Source organism: Bufo gargarizans, chromosome 7 (genome assembly GCF_014858855.1).
Source record: "Bufo gargarizans isolate SCDJY-AF-19 chromosome 7, ASM1485885v1, whole genome shotgun sequence".
Lineage (NCBI taxonomy): Eukaryota > Metazoa > Chordata > Amphibia > Anura > Bufonidae > Bufo > Bufo gargarizans.
The window spans coordinates 94562373-94582487 of record NC_058086.1 but is presented as its reverse complement, the minus strand read 5'-3'; the positions used below and the strand labels follow the sequence as shown (position 1 = coordinate 94582487).

At 41.8% G+C, this 20115-nt stretch overlaps 1 protein-coding gene across 2 annotated transcripts in view; it reads left to right on the top strand.

The window, feature by feature from the left end:
* The window catches only part of NTMT2 (N-terminal Xaa-Pro-Lys N-methyltransferase 2), a 404223-nt gene that overhangs the window by 235772 nt on the left and 148336 nt on the right, over positions 1-20115 (top strand). For both annotated transcript variants that reach the window (XM_044302318.1, XM_044302319.1), the window contains one exon: positions 3024-3199. In XM_044302318.1, the coding sequence (XP_044158253.1) occupies positions 3024-3199 (176 nt within the window). The remainder of the gene's footprint in view (positions 1-3023; positions 3200-20115) is intronic.

Below are 20115 nucleotides of genomic sequence, written 5' to 3'. Positions count from 1 at the left end.
CGACTGGAGGGGGTTACCACAGGTTATATTTCCCAGTGTTTTGTGGTGTACCCTAATTTAAACAAAAAAATAATTTAAATTTAAACCAAAACACAGTGTAGGCTACCTCCTCCTCCTCCACCGCTGCTTCCACCTACACCGCCACCTCCACTGCCTCCTCAACCTCCTACTCCACATGAATCTTGTCCTCCTAGATCAAGATTATTATTTTTTATTTTTACATATTTTATGTTATTTTAAGTCATTTCCCTATCCACATTTTTGCAGTGCAGTTGCCATGCTCTTAGCCACATTTTGCTGGCATTTGCAGCCCTCTAGCCCTTTCCGTGACATTTTTAGAGCCATTTTAGTGCTCAAAAGTTTGGGTTCCCATTGACTTCAATGGGGTTCAGGGTCAAGCTCGGGTCCCAAACTCAAACTTTTTTGTGAATTTTGGCCAAACCCGTTGAACCCGAACAGCCAGGTGTCCGCTCAACTCTAGCCCTTAGCTAGGAAACTGCAGGGAAGACAGACAACACATGCAACAGAGTAGTCAAACAAGCCAAGTCAAAAACCAAGAGAGCAGTAAGGTACTGGAGGATCGTCAGGCGAAGCCAAAGTCAGAACCAGGAGACCTCTCAGAAATTTGTTCGCTCTCAAGAGAGGGGTTGTAAGATATGGTCATATAAAATGTATGGGATATAATGTATGGTATTGATTGAACTATATCAGATTTGTAGAATCATTTGTTATAGCATTTGAAAAGGTTTTGAATTAATGTTCTTGGGGTCAATTGTTGTGGAGAAGCCTCCAGTATTGCTAATCAGGATGTTTAGAATAATGTTTCCAGTAACTTACATTTCTAAGGCATCCTAAGGGCAGAAGGACTCTCCCAAATATGAATACTAGAGTGGATTACAACTGGTCGGGACATCTCCAGTCTGTGTGATCTCATCACAATCTGCAAATGACGGGAGAATGAAGTTGTCATAATAGAAAATGCAACACCTTTTATTCTCCTGGCGCATATTGGGAGGGAACACACACAGAGATCAAAACCATCCTTTGAAGCAGGAAATATTTGCTGATGGGAGGGGGTGAGTGAGTTCCAACATGGGAAGAATTTGGCATGAGGACCGTTCCTGGGACCATTCCTGGGAAGGAGGTGTCCTGTGAGCAGGGTTGGCAAAAAGAACCTTATTCTGGTAGCAATTATCAATGATTCTACATGAATGAATGGTTATTATGCATTGTTTTTAGGCTACTTTCACACTAGCGTTCGTCGGTCCGCTCGTGAGCTCCGTTTGAAGGAGCTCACGAGCGGACCAGAACGCCTCCGTCCAGCCCTGATGCAGTCTGAATGGAGCGGATCCGCTCAGACCTCATCAGTCTGGCGGCGTTCACACCATATGGCTCAATCTTCAAGCGGATCCGTCCCCCATTGACTTTACATTGAAAGTCTGAACGGATCCGCTCAGGCTACTTTCAGACTTAGAAAATTTTCTAAGTTATTAATGCAGACGGATCCGTACTGAACGGAGCCTCCGTCTGCATTAATATGATCGGATCCGTTCAGAACGGATCCGATCAAGCGCTAGTGTGAAAGTAGCCTTAGGCTGTCTAATATTGTTGTGTTAACTAGTTTTGCTTTTGTGATTCATGTCCAGGATTCTTTAGGCCTGGAATCTGTGAAATAGTGCTGTGATTTAATGGTGTTTCTGTCATAGATATATAGGTGTGTTATGGTTTGTTAAATATCAGTTTTATTGCTTAAAGTGGTTTTCTTTTATGTTATAATAATTGGTTTATTTGTGTCATCAATATTAATGCTGCACAATTGACTTTGTATATTATATATTTTATTTTTACAATATGGTGTGCTTTCTTTGCTGACCGTTCTCTAGAACATATGTAGGAATATTTGTATTGCTTAATATTATGTTATTTAATATTAATATTGTCGATAATCGTATTTCTTATACAGGCCTCCCTCCTCTCCCGGGCCCCATACCAATCACATGGTCTGCCTCAATTGAAAATATAACTCTGGTGCTATCGTTCTTGGTGAGCCAACAAAAGAAGCAAACCAATAACCCCAAAGAAAGATGGGAGATGCACATATAAAAATATGTGCAATTTATTAAGACATGATCAAATAACAGACGATATATAAGACATAAGGCACAAGGTTGAAGGAGGGGGGAGACCTCATGTAGGGAGGTCAAGTACAAACTCTCTCACAAAAACCCAGCTAACAGGGAAAAAGAGGTCACAGCCCCAGGTATAAACAAGCATAAATATGTGAGAACTGTAGGTTTTCTCAACGTAAGAATTATTAACAATAATAATATGTATGCTGCATGCCACAGAAAGAAAAGCAAATAAAATCGCACATGGCAGACTGGCCCACCCAGGAAAACTGGGATGGCCGCATAAAATATGCGAGTAGCCACTAAGCTGTAAATAAAGACAAGGCGAGTGTGCCAAGTGCAGATGGTGTAAAGAACATAACAGACTAACTGAGCATAACACTAAAACATATATTACCCATGATATGCTGGACCCGGAGCACGCGACCAAAAGCTGCACCTCGACGTACGTTTCACCTATTTTATATGAGCATCTCCCATCTTTCTTTGGGGTTATTGGTTTGCTTCTTTGGTTGGCTCAGTATATTATACTAGACCCCAGTGTTATGTACACATTATATGTGAGGTTTTTCTTATAGGTTGGTTTAGCTATCGATCTTGGTGACATTACTTATTGGTGCTGTAGAGATAAAAATCATTCTGAAACATTGTTGATACATTTTAGGAAGTATAGATTGTTACATGCATATTTTTGCTGTTGCTGGGTACATTTCTTTAATAGATCCTAAACACTAACATACACTGCCAAGTTTCATTAGTGTTTGGAATCTACCAAAGAAATGTTCCCAGCAAGACAGGACAGATAATGCATTACTGTCTGTATCTCTTCAGTGCCCCTGAACTTTTCAGTAATAAAATCTTTTTCACAATGGTATATTTTGTCTTATTTTGCAGTAAAACTGTTTGCCCTAACTAGTGAAGTGATCGATGGAGAGGTGCAGTTTTACGCTAGAGCAAGGAATTTCTACAGAGATGTTCCAGCAACAGAAGAAGGGATGATGGGTGACTTTTCTGACCTCTCCAACACAGACATCAACTCATCTCGAGAATTTTTAAGGAAATTTGTTGGCGTGAGTACCAACCCTAAGTGTTTAAATGAAATGCAAATATTTGTGCTCACAAGCCACAATTTTGTTTCTCTGCAAATGTGCCATTGCCATAATACCAGACCTAAAAAAATAAAAATGGATTTAAGGGATCAAGCTATTTATAAATTAAAGCAGCTGCACTTCATGGATATCTGGTGCTTTAATCTATGATATGATATAATCATATCATGTTCATAATTACTCAATTAGGATCACAGGGCAGACCATATGGCAGCAGCTGATGCAACATGAGTAGAGGAATTTGATTAAGAGGAATTTGATTATAAGTGTATGGCTTCTAGTCTTGTAGTGAAATCCAGCAGCATCTCATACTTCACTTCAGATGGTAAGTAGCATCAATAGTGTTCGTATGTTAAAGGAGTTGGTCGCTTTTTGGTTACTTGCATGTAAGATGACTATATGTCATTTACTAATATAGCCTTTGTTGATATTATATGCCATTTGTGATATTTGATAATTTTTCCCTTGGCCAAATTATACAAGCCAATGTGTAATCAATGAATAGAGCGAACAAGTGGAAACATACGGGTAAAGTACGCATAAAAAGATACATGTATCATAAAAATACTAAAGTATCGTATACTTCTTAGGAGCAAATGAAGGGATGTGCCTGTCCCGAAATGTGTTGAGCCGGATATCTACCCTAATAAAGACAAGTGAACAGAAGCACCCGTGTGTTTGACTGCCGGTTGTTTACATGTGTATTATGCTTATCCTGGTAAATCGCCCCCCTCGTGAAGTGAGTAAGAAGTATACGATACTTTAGTATTTTTATGATACATGTATCTTTTTATATGCAAAATTGTAAAATTTTTCAAATAAAACTACATTTCTATATACATTTTTCTACAATATAAAAGGTATTGTTCTACATGTCTTTGATAAAAAAAATGCAATAAGTGTATATTTATTGGTTTGGGTAAAAGTTATAGCGTTCACAAACTATGGTGCAAAAATGTGAATTTACGCACTGACTTTCTGAGCACCTGTCATGTTTCCTGAGGTTCTACAATGCCCAGACAGTAGAAACACCTCACAAATGACCCCATTTCGGAAAGTAGACACCCTAAGGTATTCGCTGATGGGCATAGTGAATTCATGAAAGTTTTTATTTTTTGTCACAAGTTAGCGGAAAATGATTTTATTTTTTTTATTTTATTTTTTCTTACAAAGTCTCATATTCCACTAACTTGTGACAAAAAAATAAAATTTTACATGAACTCACCATACCCCTCACGGAATACCTTGGGATGTCTTCTTCTCAAAATGGGGTCAATTGTGGGGTATTTTAGGGGACCTAAAGCGTGAGAAGTAGTTTGGAATCCAAATACTAAAAAAAAATGCCCTGTGAAATCGTAAAGATACTCTGCAAAAAAGTGTCACACATGTGGTATCTCCATACACAGGAGAAGTAGGGCAATGTGTTTTGGGGTGTATTTTTACATATACCCATACTGTGTGAGATAAATATCTCTGCAAATGACAATTTTTCCCATTTTTTTTTATACAAAGTTGTCATTTTACAGAGATATTTCTCTCACCCAGCATGGGTATATGTAAAAATACACCCCAAAACACATTGCCCTACTTCTCCTGAGTACGGCGATATCATATGTGCAACACTTTTTTGCAGCCTAGGTGCACGAAGGGGCCCAAATTCCAATGAGTAACTTTCTAAAAGGTACTGCGATACAGACAGCCATCACAAGAGCACATCACCAACACAATCCACAACACCCAAAAAGAGCACAATACCCAGTGAGGGACAATCACCAAGCACAACAGAGGAGAGACAACCACCAAACCTATCAAACAAGACAATACGAAACATGAGAAAGAAAAAGATACGTAGAGGAAGGGGAAGCAAGAACAAAATACAACAGATAGATCACGACGAAGACACAATTATAAATCTAAGTAAAGTCACTCTAAACAAGGCCCAAAGCAACCTACTAAACAAAGGTCTGAAATTTGCACCCACAAATACACTGAACAAATTTGACACATTTATAGGCATAGAAAAATGTATTTGTAAACTCTGTTTAAAGAAATATTATATAAAAAATACCATAATGGAGGAAAATACACCTAACATGTAGCTCTATTGAAGCCCCCCCCCCCTGCTCTATTTTTCTTAATACTTTGGGAATAAGGCAAAATGGGGGAAAATTATAGCCCAGCTCCTAACTTCAGTCCTGTGATAACACATCTATTGCTAGAGGTCTGTCCAAATGATTGAGGGAGAAGAACCTTTCCACATTCCTGTTGGCTCTGGATGCAAATAGATCTACCGTGGGAATACCATATTTCTGAACTATTTGCAGAAAAACTTCCTCTTTTAGACACCACTCCCCCTGCCTGAGTGAAGTACGACTCAGAAAGTCTACCACAAAGTTTTCATTCCTTTTTAGATGCACTGCTGAGAGAAAAAGTTTCCTTTCCTCTGCTATCTCCCTGGTTCCCCCTTGTCGATTTAAATAGGCCACTGTTGTTGAATTGCCAGAATAAAAAAAATACTTTCTTGTTCCTTTCTTCTGGAACTGCTATCTCTAGGGCCATCTTCATTGCTTTTAGTTTTTTGAAGTTGGAGGAGGATTTTGTCATAGGTTTATACAAATGCTGAGTGGTGTGGTGCGGCCCTAATAGTCTCTGTATGTGTCAGGGTGCTCCTACCTGGATACAGCCGATCCCTAGCTTTAGGCTCCGAAGCAATAAAGAGGGATAGTTGAGGTAAGAGATGGAGAATAAATATTGAGTCCAGACATTGATAAAGTTCAACAGCTTTACTTGGGCAATCTTGCATCTAAACAATATTCAGGCTTTAACTTGGTTCCAGCAGGTTTTGGCATAAACTGGCAGGCACACTTGATTACTCTGTTTTCTCTCTCTGCTGTCCTAAACTCGGCTAGGGTCTTGTTACTGGACCTTCGGTCGGTTCTGGTATCCCTGGATTGGGTCGCCTTTGGCTGTTGTCCCTCTCCTGTCACTCAGAAAGTAAATTAGCAGGGAGTCAGGGGGCTCTATGAGCTACTTCCCTTTTGAGAGACTCCTGCTGCAGCCAGAGAACTTTTTTTCCTTGCTGCTACGTCTTTCATGCCTTCTCAGCTCCACTATCGAGTCTAAACTGGAACAAATTAGAACTGCCACCCCTCCTTCTGATAGGAAGCAGGACTAGCCCATTACTGCCCAAAAGGAGGAGAATTGAATGGTAAGTTCAATTCTATCTAGATATAGCTCTACATACACGCTGCCACCTGCTGGTGAACCAGGCATATTACATGTACCGTTTCATAACAATAATATCAATACACAATGTGAAGGACCTGGAAATAGATACAAAGATGACCTTTATGTTAACTATTAGAGACAGTAGCAGAGTGAAGAAATGGTAATACCACTCCGGGGTATTACACCTGTTCTGAGAGTGAGCTCCCCAACCCTAAGAAGAGGATCTGATGGGGGTCCTATCTGAGGCTGGGGTGTCTAATAGGAGCCTGATATAAAGATGATGTTGGCTGGGGGGGGTCTGATAGGAGGCTGATGGAGGTGGGGGCAGATCTGAGACTGAGAAAGGGACAAAGTCAGAGAGAGTTGCGAAGGAAGAGGCAGGGACAGTAAGACAGCTGGGTGAACCCCTCTCATGACCCCCCCCCCCCCCTTCACGCTTACCGGGTTTAGCTTGGCTGCCATTAATGCCAAATAAAGAACTAAATAAATAACATTCTGAACTAAAAAATTAGACTGCTATATTTGGTCAAAAGGGCACCTGTACTATATGTAATATACTGTATATAGCGCAGGCATTTCTGTAACTAACCCCTAAGTCAGTTATATGTTTGACCAAATATAGCAGTCAAATTTTTAAATTGACAATTTTGTATGGACCGCAAACAATTTTACAAATATCCAAATGGCCCTCGGCAGCAAAAAGGTTCCCCGCCCTTGACCTATATGCTGGTTTAAATAAATTCAACAACTCCAAAAAACAAAAATATTTTAACTGTGTAGATATGGAAATAAAGGGATTTAGGTCTAATATCACGGTATCACTCACAAATAATTTTGTGGGCTACCCTGCAAGGCACGTAATAGCCTATATGCTGGTTTGAATAAATTCAACAACCCCAAAATATATATTTTTTTTAACTGTGTGGAGATCGCAATTAGAGATGAGCGAATCAAAGTTGACAAAGTGGAATTCAATCTGAATTTCTGGAAAAATTAGATTCGGCCCGAAGTCGAATTTCCTCGCGTTTCGTGGTAAATATATATATTTTTTTTTCTAGAATGGCTGCTGCACATGTTAGAAAGAGGAAGTAAGAAGCCCGGGAATGAGGGATCATCCATAATGCCATGCAGATAGCCAATCAGCAGCTAGGCAGTCACAGCTCAATAAAAAGCCTCCTCATGCCCAGTCTGGACCATTTTCCGGTGAACTTAGTGCAGGGACAGACGTTATAGGCACTAGGGACAGTGAGTAAGTAATACTTTATTTACAAAAATGTACTATTGAGTAGAGTTGAGTGGACACCTGGATGTTCGGGTTCGCCAAAAAGTTCAAGTTCGGGACCCAAACCCCATTGAATTCAATGGGGACCCGAAAATGGCTCTAAAAAAGTCCTGGAAAGGGCTAGAGGGCTGCAAAAGGAAGCAAAATGGGGATAAGAGTAGGACAAATGCACTGCAAACAAATGTGGAAAGGGAAATAACTTAAAATAACATAAAATACATACAAATTTAAAATAAATGTTCTAAACCTGAGCACAAGTGAGTGACAGTGGCACATGCCACCCCGCAAACAGAGGATGTGGCAGCAACGCCACCACATCTTTCATCGTCACCAAGCATCTCCACACTGTCCCATGGAAGCGTTCAGCTGTCCATCTCCCAAAAACTGGAGAGAAAGAGAAAGAGGAAGTACCCCCCTACCTACCCACGATCCTTGGCCCTGAATGCCAGGATTTCAAAATTCCTGGCCTTTGAAATGCTATCATTCCGTCTGGTGGAGATGGAGACTTTTAAAAAACTTATTGCAGTGGCTGTCCCACAGTATGTAGTTCCCAGCCACCACTACTTTTCCAGGCGAGCCATCCCCTCCCTGCACAACCAAGTGGAGGTCGAAATCAGTTGTGCATTGTGCTACGCCATCTGTGGCAATGTCCACATAACCAGCAATACATGGACCAGTAAGCACGGGCAGGGACGTTATATCTCCCTAACAGCACACTGGGTAAATGTAGTTGCGACTGGGTCTGAGGCAGATAGCAGTTTGGCGCATGTCCTTCTGCCCCCAAGGATTGCAGGGAATTTCTCTTTGCCTCCTGTTGCCTCCTACTCCGCTTCCTCCTCCTCTACCACCTCCTCATCTGGTCAGCGTAACACCTTCACCACCAACTTCAGCACAGCCAGGGAAAACGACAGCAGGCTGTTTTGAAACACATCTGTTTGGGGGGAAAAACCCACACCGCTCAGGAGCTGCGGACGGGCATGGAACAACAGACTGATGAATGGTTGGTGCCACTGGGCCTCAATCCTGACCTGGTGGTGTGTGATAATGGGTGAAATCTCGTAGCAGCTCTGGGCCTAGTTGGTTTGACGCACATCCCTTGCCTGGCGCAAGTGCTGAATTTGCTGGTGCAGAAATTCCTGAACACCAGAGATGAGCGGCAGGGGATTCATATTCGAATTTGCAATATTTAGCGAATATTTCGCAGAATATTCGTTGAATATTTGTTATATTTTTTACTCTAAATATTTGTTATATTTTTTACTTGAAAAAATCTGCAAGGTAATGATCGCGTAATATGCAAATATTACGCGATCAATACAGGCGTGGGTCAAATACGAATTTATAGCACTATAGAATTCAGTGCTATATATTCGTTTTTTAGAATATTCGTAATTTTTTTCCATCTGAAGTCATGATTCCTTCCTGCTTAAGTTATATTTGTAATATTGTAAAACCAGAATATATAGCAATATAGCGAATATTCAAAAAAAAAAAACTAATATAGACCAATTTAGCTAATATAGTGCTATAATCAGATGAGAAACAATTTACAACTATTAGACAAAGAAGATTATAGAACTATATTAGCTAAATTGCTCCACATTTGTTTTTTCGAATATTCGCTATATTGCTGTATATTCTTGTTTTAAATATTACGAATATTCTGAAAAACGAATATAGCACTATATTAGCTATATTGCTCTTTTCTTTTTTTCAATCTGTACAGTTGTTCGACTTCGGCAAGTGGAACAACTGTACAGATTGAAAAAAAAGAAAAAAGACGAATATTCTAAAAAACTAATATATTCGATATAGTGCTATACAGTATATTTATTTTTTTGAATATTTGTTATTTTTCCAATCTAAAGTCCTGCCTGCTTAAGTTGCTTGTGGGCCAATGACTTATTGGCCCACAAGCAAGAAGCAAGAAGGGAGGAATCATGTTTTCAGATGTTAAAAATTTACGAATATTTGATATAGCAAAAATATAGCACTATATTCAAAATATTTGCAAATTCTCGAAGTTGTGATATTCAAGATGAATATTCGTAATTCGTATATTCGCACTCAACACTACTGAATACCTGACAGCGAAAATCAATTCAGGAAATTTATCTATTAGATTTTGGGGGGACAAACTCACTTTTAATGGCGGTCAAGGACTCCTGCGACCTGAGCTGCAGATGTGACAGGAAAATAATTTTCTTAAATTTGTTGGTTAGATTGTTAGGTAACATTTCCATGGTTATCAGGAATTTTTATTATAAATCGTAACAAAAACCATACAAGGAACATTTTCACAAGAGAAAATTAACCGGAATTAACTGAGCATGCGCAGACTCCGCATGACAAGCGGAGAGACGGAGCCGTCCTTGCAATGCATTTGTGAGACGGATGCGCATCCGGATCCGTCTCACAAATGCTTTCAGCCAGCAGCAGATGGAACTGCCCGCCGGATCACACTGCCGAAAGTGTGAAAGTACCCTAAGGCCAGTCATATACAAGTGGTTCGGAGGGTGGGTTCCTGCACCAACATAGGCCAGGTACACAATTGCCAAGCCAGGACACAGTTCTGGAGGATGAGGATGAGGAACCATGTTCACAGCACGGTGGCACCCACAGGAGTTCATGGGCATCACTGGAGCGTGGCTGGGGGGATACGGAGGACATAGAGGACAGCTTGTTGTTGCCACTGGGCAGCCTGGCACACATGAGCGACTACATTGTGTAATACTCAGCAGTATTACACAATGAAATTATATACAGTATAGACAGTGTAGAAATCGGATGGAACAGCTGCTGGGCCTGGTCTAAGAAAGCGATCTTTAGTAGCCACAGGAATGGGGGCTACATGAAAGGAAGGGGTTGTGAAAAAATTACTGGGGGAGGGGGGCCCCATAAAAAAATTGCTGTGGGGCCCAGTCATTTCTAGCTACGCCAGTGGGTCTGCCCCATTCAACTTCTGGGTCTCCAAATTGAGCACATGGCCCGAGCTTCCCCTTTACGCCTTGGAGGTGATGGCCTGCCCATCAGCCAGTGTTTTGTCTGAACGTGTGTTTAGCACGGCTGGGGGTGTTATCACAGACAAGCGCAACTGCCTTTCCACAGCCAACGTGGACAAGCTCACTTGTTATAAAAAACAAAAAAACTGTTTTTGGCGACTACCTTTGGCTTCACAGTCAAAAAGGCTTTATGTCAGGCAACAATGTAACCGCCAATTTTAATGAATTAAGTTCCCTGTCAGTTATGCTGTGCAGGGGTACTTCACAGGAAGAAATTGGTTTATTTCACCGAACAATATAACAGACGAATGTTATAAAATTACTTCACTGTCAGGTATGCAGTGCTGGAACACACCCTCCAAGCCATCTGTGAATGACTGGACTGTTAACCGTGGAAATGTCCCCCCCACAATCTAACAGCTGTATTCAGTGGCGTAGCGTGGGTTGCCAGCACCCGGGGCGAGCCATGTATTGCGCCCCCCCCCTCCCAACCTGTGGACACGCCCCTTTTACAGCTAATGTAGCAGTCCTATGTAACACCACAGATAACATGGTGACAACGCTCTAAGTACAGATGATGTAGTAGATGGGTATAAGGCCCCAGAATTCAGAACACGCACAGTGTGACCTGAAGTCTGGGGCCAGGATGCAGCAGGGATGCGCCAAATTCTCAATCCTCCCCCCCCCCCAACCCTACCGTATAACAAATATGTGTTTGGACATTGCATACATCACTACAAAATATACAGTATAATACAGCACCACATACCTCATCCATCCAGTGACGTCTCCTGTGATGTAGACTTTCCTCAGCATCTTCATTCAGAGATAAGACCGCCATGACACCTTCTTTCAGCCGCTTCTCGTCTCTGCAGAGTTTTATTAATATTAGTTATTATTATATATAATGCCCCACTCTGTATAATGACCCCTCTGTAATATTAGGATATATAATGGGCCATTATATATCCTAATAATACAGAGGGGACCATTATATATAATAATTATCCAGAGGGTCCATTATATATCCTAATATTACAGAGGGGTCATTATATATAATAATTATACAGAGGGGCATTATATATATATAATATTAATACAGAGGGGGCCATTATATATCCTAATATTACAGAGGGGTCACTATATATAATATACAGAGAGGCCATTATATATTATAGTTATACAGAGGGGGCCATAATAAATAATAATTATACAAAGGAGCCATTATATATTATACAGAGGGGCCAGTATATATTATAATAATACAGAGGGGCCATTATATATCCTAATATTACAGAGGGGCCATTATATATTATAGTTATACAGAGAGGCTATTAATAATGGGCCCTCTGTATAATTATTATATATTATGGCCCCCTTGTATAATTCTAATATATAATGGCCCCTCTGTATTATTATAATATATAATGGCCCCTCTGTATTATTATAATGGCCCCTCTGTATTATTATAATGGCCCCTCTGTATAATATATAATGGCTCCTTTGTATAATTATTATTTATTATGGCCCCCTCTGTATAACTATAATATATAATGGCCTTCTGTATAATGTATCATGGCCCCTCTGTATAATATAAAACGGTACCCATTCTTTAAATATACTGGCCACCTCCATAGTGCCCCCAGTATGGCCCCCAGTACTTACATAAAAAAAAAAAAAAAGTACTCACCTCTCTTTATCACCTCTTGCAGTCTTTGCTTGGGCGTCCCGGCGCAGGCAGTCAGGAACACATCACCGTGGCCTCCTGCGCCGCGTCATCGCGTCATCTCGCGAGACCCGGCGCAGGAGGTCACGGTCATATAATCACGATCTCCTGGACTCCTGCACCGCTCTACTGCGTTTTAAAGCTTCATGCCAGGCGGAACGGAGGGGATGGGAGCCATAGGCTTCCATCACCCTCATTTTACTGCCTTCTGCCTGGCGCCCCCTACAATTTGGCGCCCGGGGCAACGGCCCCCCTGGCCCCCCCCACGCTACGCCCCTGGCTGTATTTACTGGTTTTATTGGACTGTCAGAAATGCAGCGCAGGCTGCCGAATGTATTTTCTAGCCCAAAAATGGGAATTTGCCAACTGACAATGTAACAGCAGTATTTACTGGTTTTATTGGACTGTCAGAAATGCAGCACAGGCTGCAAATGTACTATCTAGCACAAAAAGTGTGCTTTTTTCAACCAACAATGTAAATCCAGTATTTAATGCTTTTATTGGACTGTCAGGGATGGGATGCAAATGAGCTCTTAACAAGCTCTGCCTCTAATGTCACCAGATGTAAGGCAGCTATCCTATAATTCAATGTTCAGCTCTTAAAATAAGCCAGCACCTCATCTGCAGACAGCTGTTTCGGGGTGATTGCCCCTCATCAGTGCAGAGCAGAGAGTACTGGCTTAACTGGGTGAGAGGCCTGTGTCTGGGTCAGAGGGGAACTAACTCTCCTTAGGGAGATAGCACCTTTATCAATGTGAGGAGGCAAATGTTCTATCAGGCTGCAAATGTTCTATCTAACACAAAAAGTGTGCTTTTTTCTATAAAAAATGTAGCTGCAGTATTTAACGGTTTTATTGGACTGTCAGAAATGCAGCGCAGGCCGAAAATGTACTATCTAGCACAAAAAGCTTATTTCTCTGTGGCACTGTGCTCATGGGTACTAAAATGTAGCATAGCACCCACAAAAATAATCACAGTAGTTTTCAGATTTAACAACACCAAGTACACCAGAATTGTTTCCTAATCTCTCCCTCACAGCAGCAGCATCCTATCTCTACATTAATAAGAGCAGAGTGACGTGCAGCGCTACGTGACTCCAGCTTATATAGAGGCTTGGTCACATGCTGCACGCACTGGCCAATCACAGCCATGCCATTAGTAGGCATGGCTGTGATGGCTTCTAAGGGCACACAAGTTAAACGCTTGTTGATTTGCTGCCCTACCCTTAATCGCCGAACACCGAACTCGAACCCAAACTTTTACGGAAATGTTTGGGTTTGGGTACCGAAAACCCTAAAGTTCGGTATGAACCTGAGCTTTACAGTTCAGGTTCACTCAACCCTATTATTGAGCAGTTCAGGGATATCTTTGTGATAGTGTAGGGATATAATTAGAGATGAGCAAACCGAAGTGGTATTCAATCCGAATTTCAGGAAAAATTCTAATCGTACCGAATCCAAATTTCCTCACACTTCGTGATAACAAATCAAATTTTTTCCTAAAATGGCTGCTGCACGTTAGGACATTCAGCAAAGAACTCTGGGAACGAGGGATCACCTATAATGCCATGCATGCAGCCAATCAGCAGCCGGCCCTGTGATGCCACAGCCCTATGAATAGCCTCAGCCATCTTGGATTCAGACATTTTTCTGTGTACTTAGTGCAGGGAGAGATGTCAGCAGGCTCTAGGGTAAGTGCTAGGAAAGACTTGAAAACTTTTATTTTGCTGAATAGAAGTTCAGGGAAAGAGCAGTAGAAGTATAAGGAAAGGATAGGGAGGAATTATTCCATAGTACTGAAGCAGAACAGGTTTCAATAGGCGAGTTTACTGTATGGGTAATAGGAATAATCCTATTACACCTTGCTGCACTGACTGGGGATCCAAATTTCCATTATACTGCTGCTTTCAGGTTTGCAATAGATGATGATACCTCTGTAATTCCAGCAAACCGTTATTTTTATTGGGGTGCAACAGCTATTAACAGGATGTATTACTAGGAAATATTTCTACCTCTTATTTGCCCTTTTGCAGTGCAGTTATATGTTGTAAAGCCTTTTTTGGTGTGTATAAGTGGGGAAAAAAAGGCTTATTTGCTATTTAGTGGTGCATTTATATGTTCTAAATCCTTTTTTGGCGTATATTAGTGGAAAAAAAAGGGCTTATTAGTAGGGATGAGTGAACCCGAACTGTATAGTTCGGGTTAGTACATAATTTTGGGGTGTCCGTGACACGGACCCGGACATTTTCGTAAAAGTCCGGGTTCGGGTTCGGTGTTCGTCGCTTTCTTGGCGCTTTTTAAAGGCTGCAAAGCAGCCAATCAACAAGCGTCATACTACTTGCCCCAAGAGGCCATCACAGCCATGCCTACTATTGCTGCCACCAAGTGCATTTAACCCTCAATAGTGTGGTTGTTTTTTGGCTAAATCCTACATCAGGGTCAAGCTGTCACACCAAGTGCATTTAACCATCAATAGTCTGGTTATTTTATGGCCATATACTACATCAGGGGAAAGCTGTCACCAAGTGCATTTAACCCTCAATGGTGTGGTTGTTTTTTGGCTAAATCCTACATCAGGGTCAAGCTGTCACACCAAGTGCATTTAACCATCAATAGTCTGGTTATTTTTTGGCCATATACTACATCAGAGGCAAGCTGTCACCAAGTGCATTTAACCCTCAATGGTGTGGTTGTTTTTTGGCTAAATCCTACATCAGGGTCAAGCTGTCACACCAAGTGCATTTAATCATCAATAGTCTGGTTATTTTTTGGCCATATACTACATCAGGGGCAAGCTGAGCCTGTCACCAAGTGCATTTAACCCTCAATAGTGTGGTTGGTCAAGCTGTCACACCAAGTGCATTTAACCATCAATAGCGTGGTTATTTTTTGGCCATATCCCAGTCTAATTCTGTCAGTAAACCTATACCTGTCACCCAGCGCCTAAATACTAGGCCTCAAATTTATATCCAGCTAAATCTGTCGTTACTGCTGTGGCTGGTCAAGTTATTTAGTGTCCGTCAAAGCACAGTTTTTGTTCTGGGTTGAAATACAATTCCCAATTTAGCAATTTCCTAATTTAGTGGTTTCTGCTGTGTCACGGTCTGGAGTCAGGCTCGGAGGCCAGTAGCTATAGCAGCGGAGCAGATATTCACACTGGTCACCCTGGCTGATGACACGGGTTCACCTGAGGTGCGGGGTCTAAGTACTAACCGGTATTCGCCAGAGCTCCTGATGGTGGAGATGGACTTTGCTGCGTGTTAGTACCAGGTCGCGGTCCTCAGGATAGCCCCAGCAGGAGGTGAGCAAGCCGAGATCCAGTAGCAGATATAGCAGACAGGGATCAAGCAGAAGCGTGGTTGAATAACAAGCCAAAGTCGGTAACAAATAGTGCAGGTTGGGATTAAGCAGGAGCGTAGTCGAGGAACAAGCCAAATGTCAGTAACGGATGGTAGCAGAGATACGGTCGGCAGCAGTAAAGACAAGAGCAAGATATTGGCTGGTAAGGCACAATAATCTGGCAACCAGGAAGTGCAGAGACATGGCTTAAATCAGGAAGTTCATGGGAGGAGCAAGGGGTTCAAGGTTCAAGGCAAACAAGATTCAAGACAAGATCATTCAAGGAATAGTCTAAGGAACTGTCCAGCACTTCAGGTGGCTCAGCAAGTAGAGGCACCGCCAGACACAGCAGAGGTCCCAGGTTCAAGTCCAGATCCTAACAGTACTCCCGTCCTCCCAGGACATCCCCTGGATGTCTTAGGGCCAGGTTTGTGAGGAAACCTCTGGTGGAATTCCTTTGTTAATCTAGGGGCGTGAACATTCTCAGCCGGCTCCCAAGAGTTTTCTTCTGGCCCATATCCTTCCCATTGAACCAGATATTGTAATTTTTTCCGAAAGATCCTGGAGTCAAGAATTTTTTCCACCACAAATTCTTCTTCACCCTGTACTTCAACAGGTGGAGGAGGAGGATGAATTCTTCCAGAAAAAGTATTTTCATGAAACGTTTTAAGTAGCGATACATGAAAAACAGGGTGAATCCTCATATTGTCGGGAAGTTTTAGGCGAAAAGTGACCGGGTTGATTTGAGAAGAAATCTCAAAAGGTCCCACAAACTTTTGACCCAACTTAGCACATGGAACCTGAACCTTCAAATTTTTGGTAGATAACCAAACTTTGTCACCTACTTGAAAGGTGGGGATTGATCTCCGATGTCTGTCAGCAGCTTTCTTGTAATATTCCTGAGCCTCCTTCAATGTGTCCGTCACTTTCTCCTGGATCTCCTGTAATGAAGTTAATCTGTCTGTAACAGCAGGAATTGGAGTTGAAATAGGTAGCCCTGGAATAAAAACTGGATGATACCCAGTGTTTAGGAAAAAGGGGCTTTGGGAAGTGGAGCTATGTTTAGAGTTATTGTAAGCAAACTCTGCTGTAGGAAGGTAGTCCACCCAATCATCCTGAAGATAACTCACAAAGCATCGAAGGTATTGCTCCAAGGTTTGATTGGTCCTCTCGGTCTGACCATTAGACTGTGGATGAAAAGCTGAGGACAGATTAATTGCTACACCCAACGCTGAGCAAAAACTTCTCCAAAATTTAGAGGTAAACTGTACTCCTCTGTCAGACACCACATCATCAGGAATTCCATGTAGTTTAAAAACTTCCCGGACCATTACTTCTGCAGTATGTTCGGCAGAGGGTACCCCCTTAACTGGAATAAAATGAGCCATTTTAGTGAGACGGTCCACAACTACCAGGATGGTGGTCATCCCTTTAGAAAGGGGAAGGTCAACCACAAAGTCCATCGAAATTGACCCCCATGGTCTTGATGGAACAGGCAGTGGTTGAAGTAACCCCAGAGGAGACGATCGGGGTGTCTTATTGCGAGCACAGGTTCGACACGAAGCCACATAATTCTTGACATCTTTCTTGTACCCAGGCCACCAAAAGGAACGTGATAAGAGTTCCTCTGTCTTAGAAACCCCAAAATGACCAGCAAGTTTAGAGTCGTGAACCAACCTGAGGGCTTCTACTCGAACTGATTCAGGTACATAGAGGCAATGCGCTTGAGTCCAAAAACCGTTGCTGTACTTGAGGTTAAAGTCTTTAGGAGGATGATTAAGAAGTGGGTCATTCTCATACCCCTTCTTGAGAAGATTAAGAAAGGTCTTAGAACTCATGGCCCCTAGAAAGTTCTTTTGAGGCAGGATCGTACATTCGGAGTTGCTTTCCTGGAGAGGCCCAGACAACATCCGTGACAGGGCATCAGCCTTACCATTCCTTGACCCGGGGCGGTACGAGATAACGAAATTGAACCTCGAGAAGAATAGGGTCCAACGTGCTTGTCTAGATGACAACCTCTTGGCAGACCGAATAAATTCTAAATTTTTGTGATCCGTGAGAACGGTTACAGGGTGCTTAGCCCCTTCCAGCAGATGCCTCCACTCAGAAAATGCTTGCTTAATTGCCAGCAGCTCCTTGTTTCCAATGTCATAATTCTTCTCGGCTGGAGACATCAGTCGAGAGAAATAAGCACAAGGATGAAGCTGCATTCTTTCTCCAATTCGCTGAGAAAGAATAGCTCCCACAGCAGAATCTGAAGCATCAACTTCTACGATGAAAGGTAGTTCAGGATCTGGATGTACCAGTATTGGTGCAGTAGTGAAGAGAGTCTTTAGTTTACTAAAGGCAGCTTGTGACTCAGATGACCACAAAAAGGGTATTCCTTTCTTTGTCATCTGTGTAATTGGAGCTATTACCTTGGAGAAATTCCTTATAAATCTCCTGTAAAAGTTAGCAAATCCAACAAATCGTTGTATCTCCTTAACATTCGTAGGGACAGGCCAATCCACCACTGCTTTGATCTTATCGGGATCCATGCTTACCCCTTCAGAAGAAATTATGTAACCCAAGAACTGGATCTGACTTTGTTCAAACTCGCATTTCTCTAGTTTTATGTAAAGTTGATTCTGCCTTAGTCTCTTGAGGACAATACAGACATGCTTGCGGTGTTCTTCCAAATTATCAGAAAAAATTAGAATATCATCCAAATAGGCTATTACAAACTGATCCAGCAAATCTCGGAAAACATCATTAATAAAATGCTGAAAGGTTGCCGGAGCATTGCACAGTCCAAAGGGCATGACCAAAGACTCAAAATGTCCATATCTGGTTCTGAAAGCAGTTTTCCATTCATCTCCAGGACGAATGCGGACAAGGTTGTATGCCCCCCGTAAATCTAATTTGGTAAAGAGCTTGGCGGAGCGGAGTCTCTCGAGCATTTCTGGAATCAGTGGAAGTGGATAGCGATTTTTAATTGTGATCCTGTTTAAATCTCTGTAGTCGATACACGAACGCAGGGTTGAGTCCTTTTTCTCCACGAAGAACAAGGCTGGAGAGGTTGAGTGTCTGATAAAACCCTTCTCCAGATTCTCATTAAGCCACTCCCGTAGCACCTTCAGCTCAGGTTCTGATAAAGAAAAAAGGCGACCAAAGGGTATTTCTGCCCCTGGAAGCAATTCAATGGGGCAATCATACGAGCGATGAGGAGGCAGCTGATCGGCGTTCTTTTTATCACAAACGTCACAAAACTCAAGATATTGTGGAGGTAGCTTGTCATATGACTGGGTAGTTACCATAACTGCTTGTGAATCCAGGGTTGGTGGAGGGCTTATTTGATAAGATTCCCTGCAATGTTTTTTGCAATGGTCAGAGGTAAAACTTAAAGAACGTGTTTCCCAGTTGATGGAGGGATTATGGATAGAGAACCAAGGAATGCCCAGGATGATAGGGAACTTGGGTGATGTGATCAGCTGAAAACTGATAGTCTCCTGATGGTCAGTCTCAATTAGGAGTTTAAGTGAAACAGTCTCATGGGTAACAGGTCCTGAAGATAAGGGTGAGCCATCCACAGTTTCCATATCAACAGGGGTGAGTTTATTTCTTATTTGAATGTTATGATTTTGGGCAAATTCAATGTCCATGAAGTTTCCCCCGGCCCCTGAGTCCAGCATAGCAGAACAAGGTATTTCACTATCTTCAACGATAAGCTTTATAGGGATGATAAAATGAGTTGATAAAGAATGAACTTTATTTGCTTCCTGAATCAAAGGAGAGACAGACTGAGAAATTGAGTTTATTTGTTCAGATACAACATCAGTTGCCGCAATTGTTCTTCTAAATTTATTGGGACAATTAATTGCGTAGTGTCCAGCGTTTCCACAATAAAGACATAAGTTCTCTGAACGTCGTCTTTCTTTCTCCTGAGTAGTAATAGATCTTTTAATAGCATCCACCTGCATAGGTTCAGCACTGTCAGAATCTGGAAGAACTCTTGGACCCTTAGGAGTAAACTGGCTAGTAGAAAAACGCATGTCACCATTACTGCCTAGGATTCCCAGTCTCTCTTTTCTCCTTTCAGTAAGCCTCTGATCAATTCGAATACATAATTTAATAAAAGCCTCAAGGTCTTCAGGACTTTCTACTCTGGCTAGCTCATCTTTTACTTGTTCAGAGAGTCCTTGACGGAACTGACTCTTTTGTGCTGCTGGATTCCAATTGGTATCTGAGATCCAACGTCGGAATTCTGTGGTGTACTCTGCAACTGAGCGTCTGCCCTGCCTTAATTTGTGTAATTTTGCCTC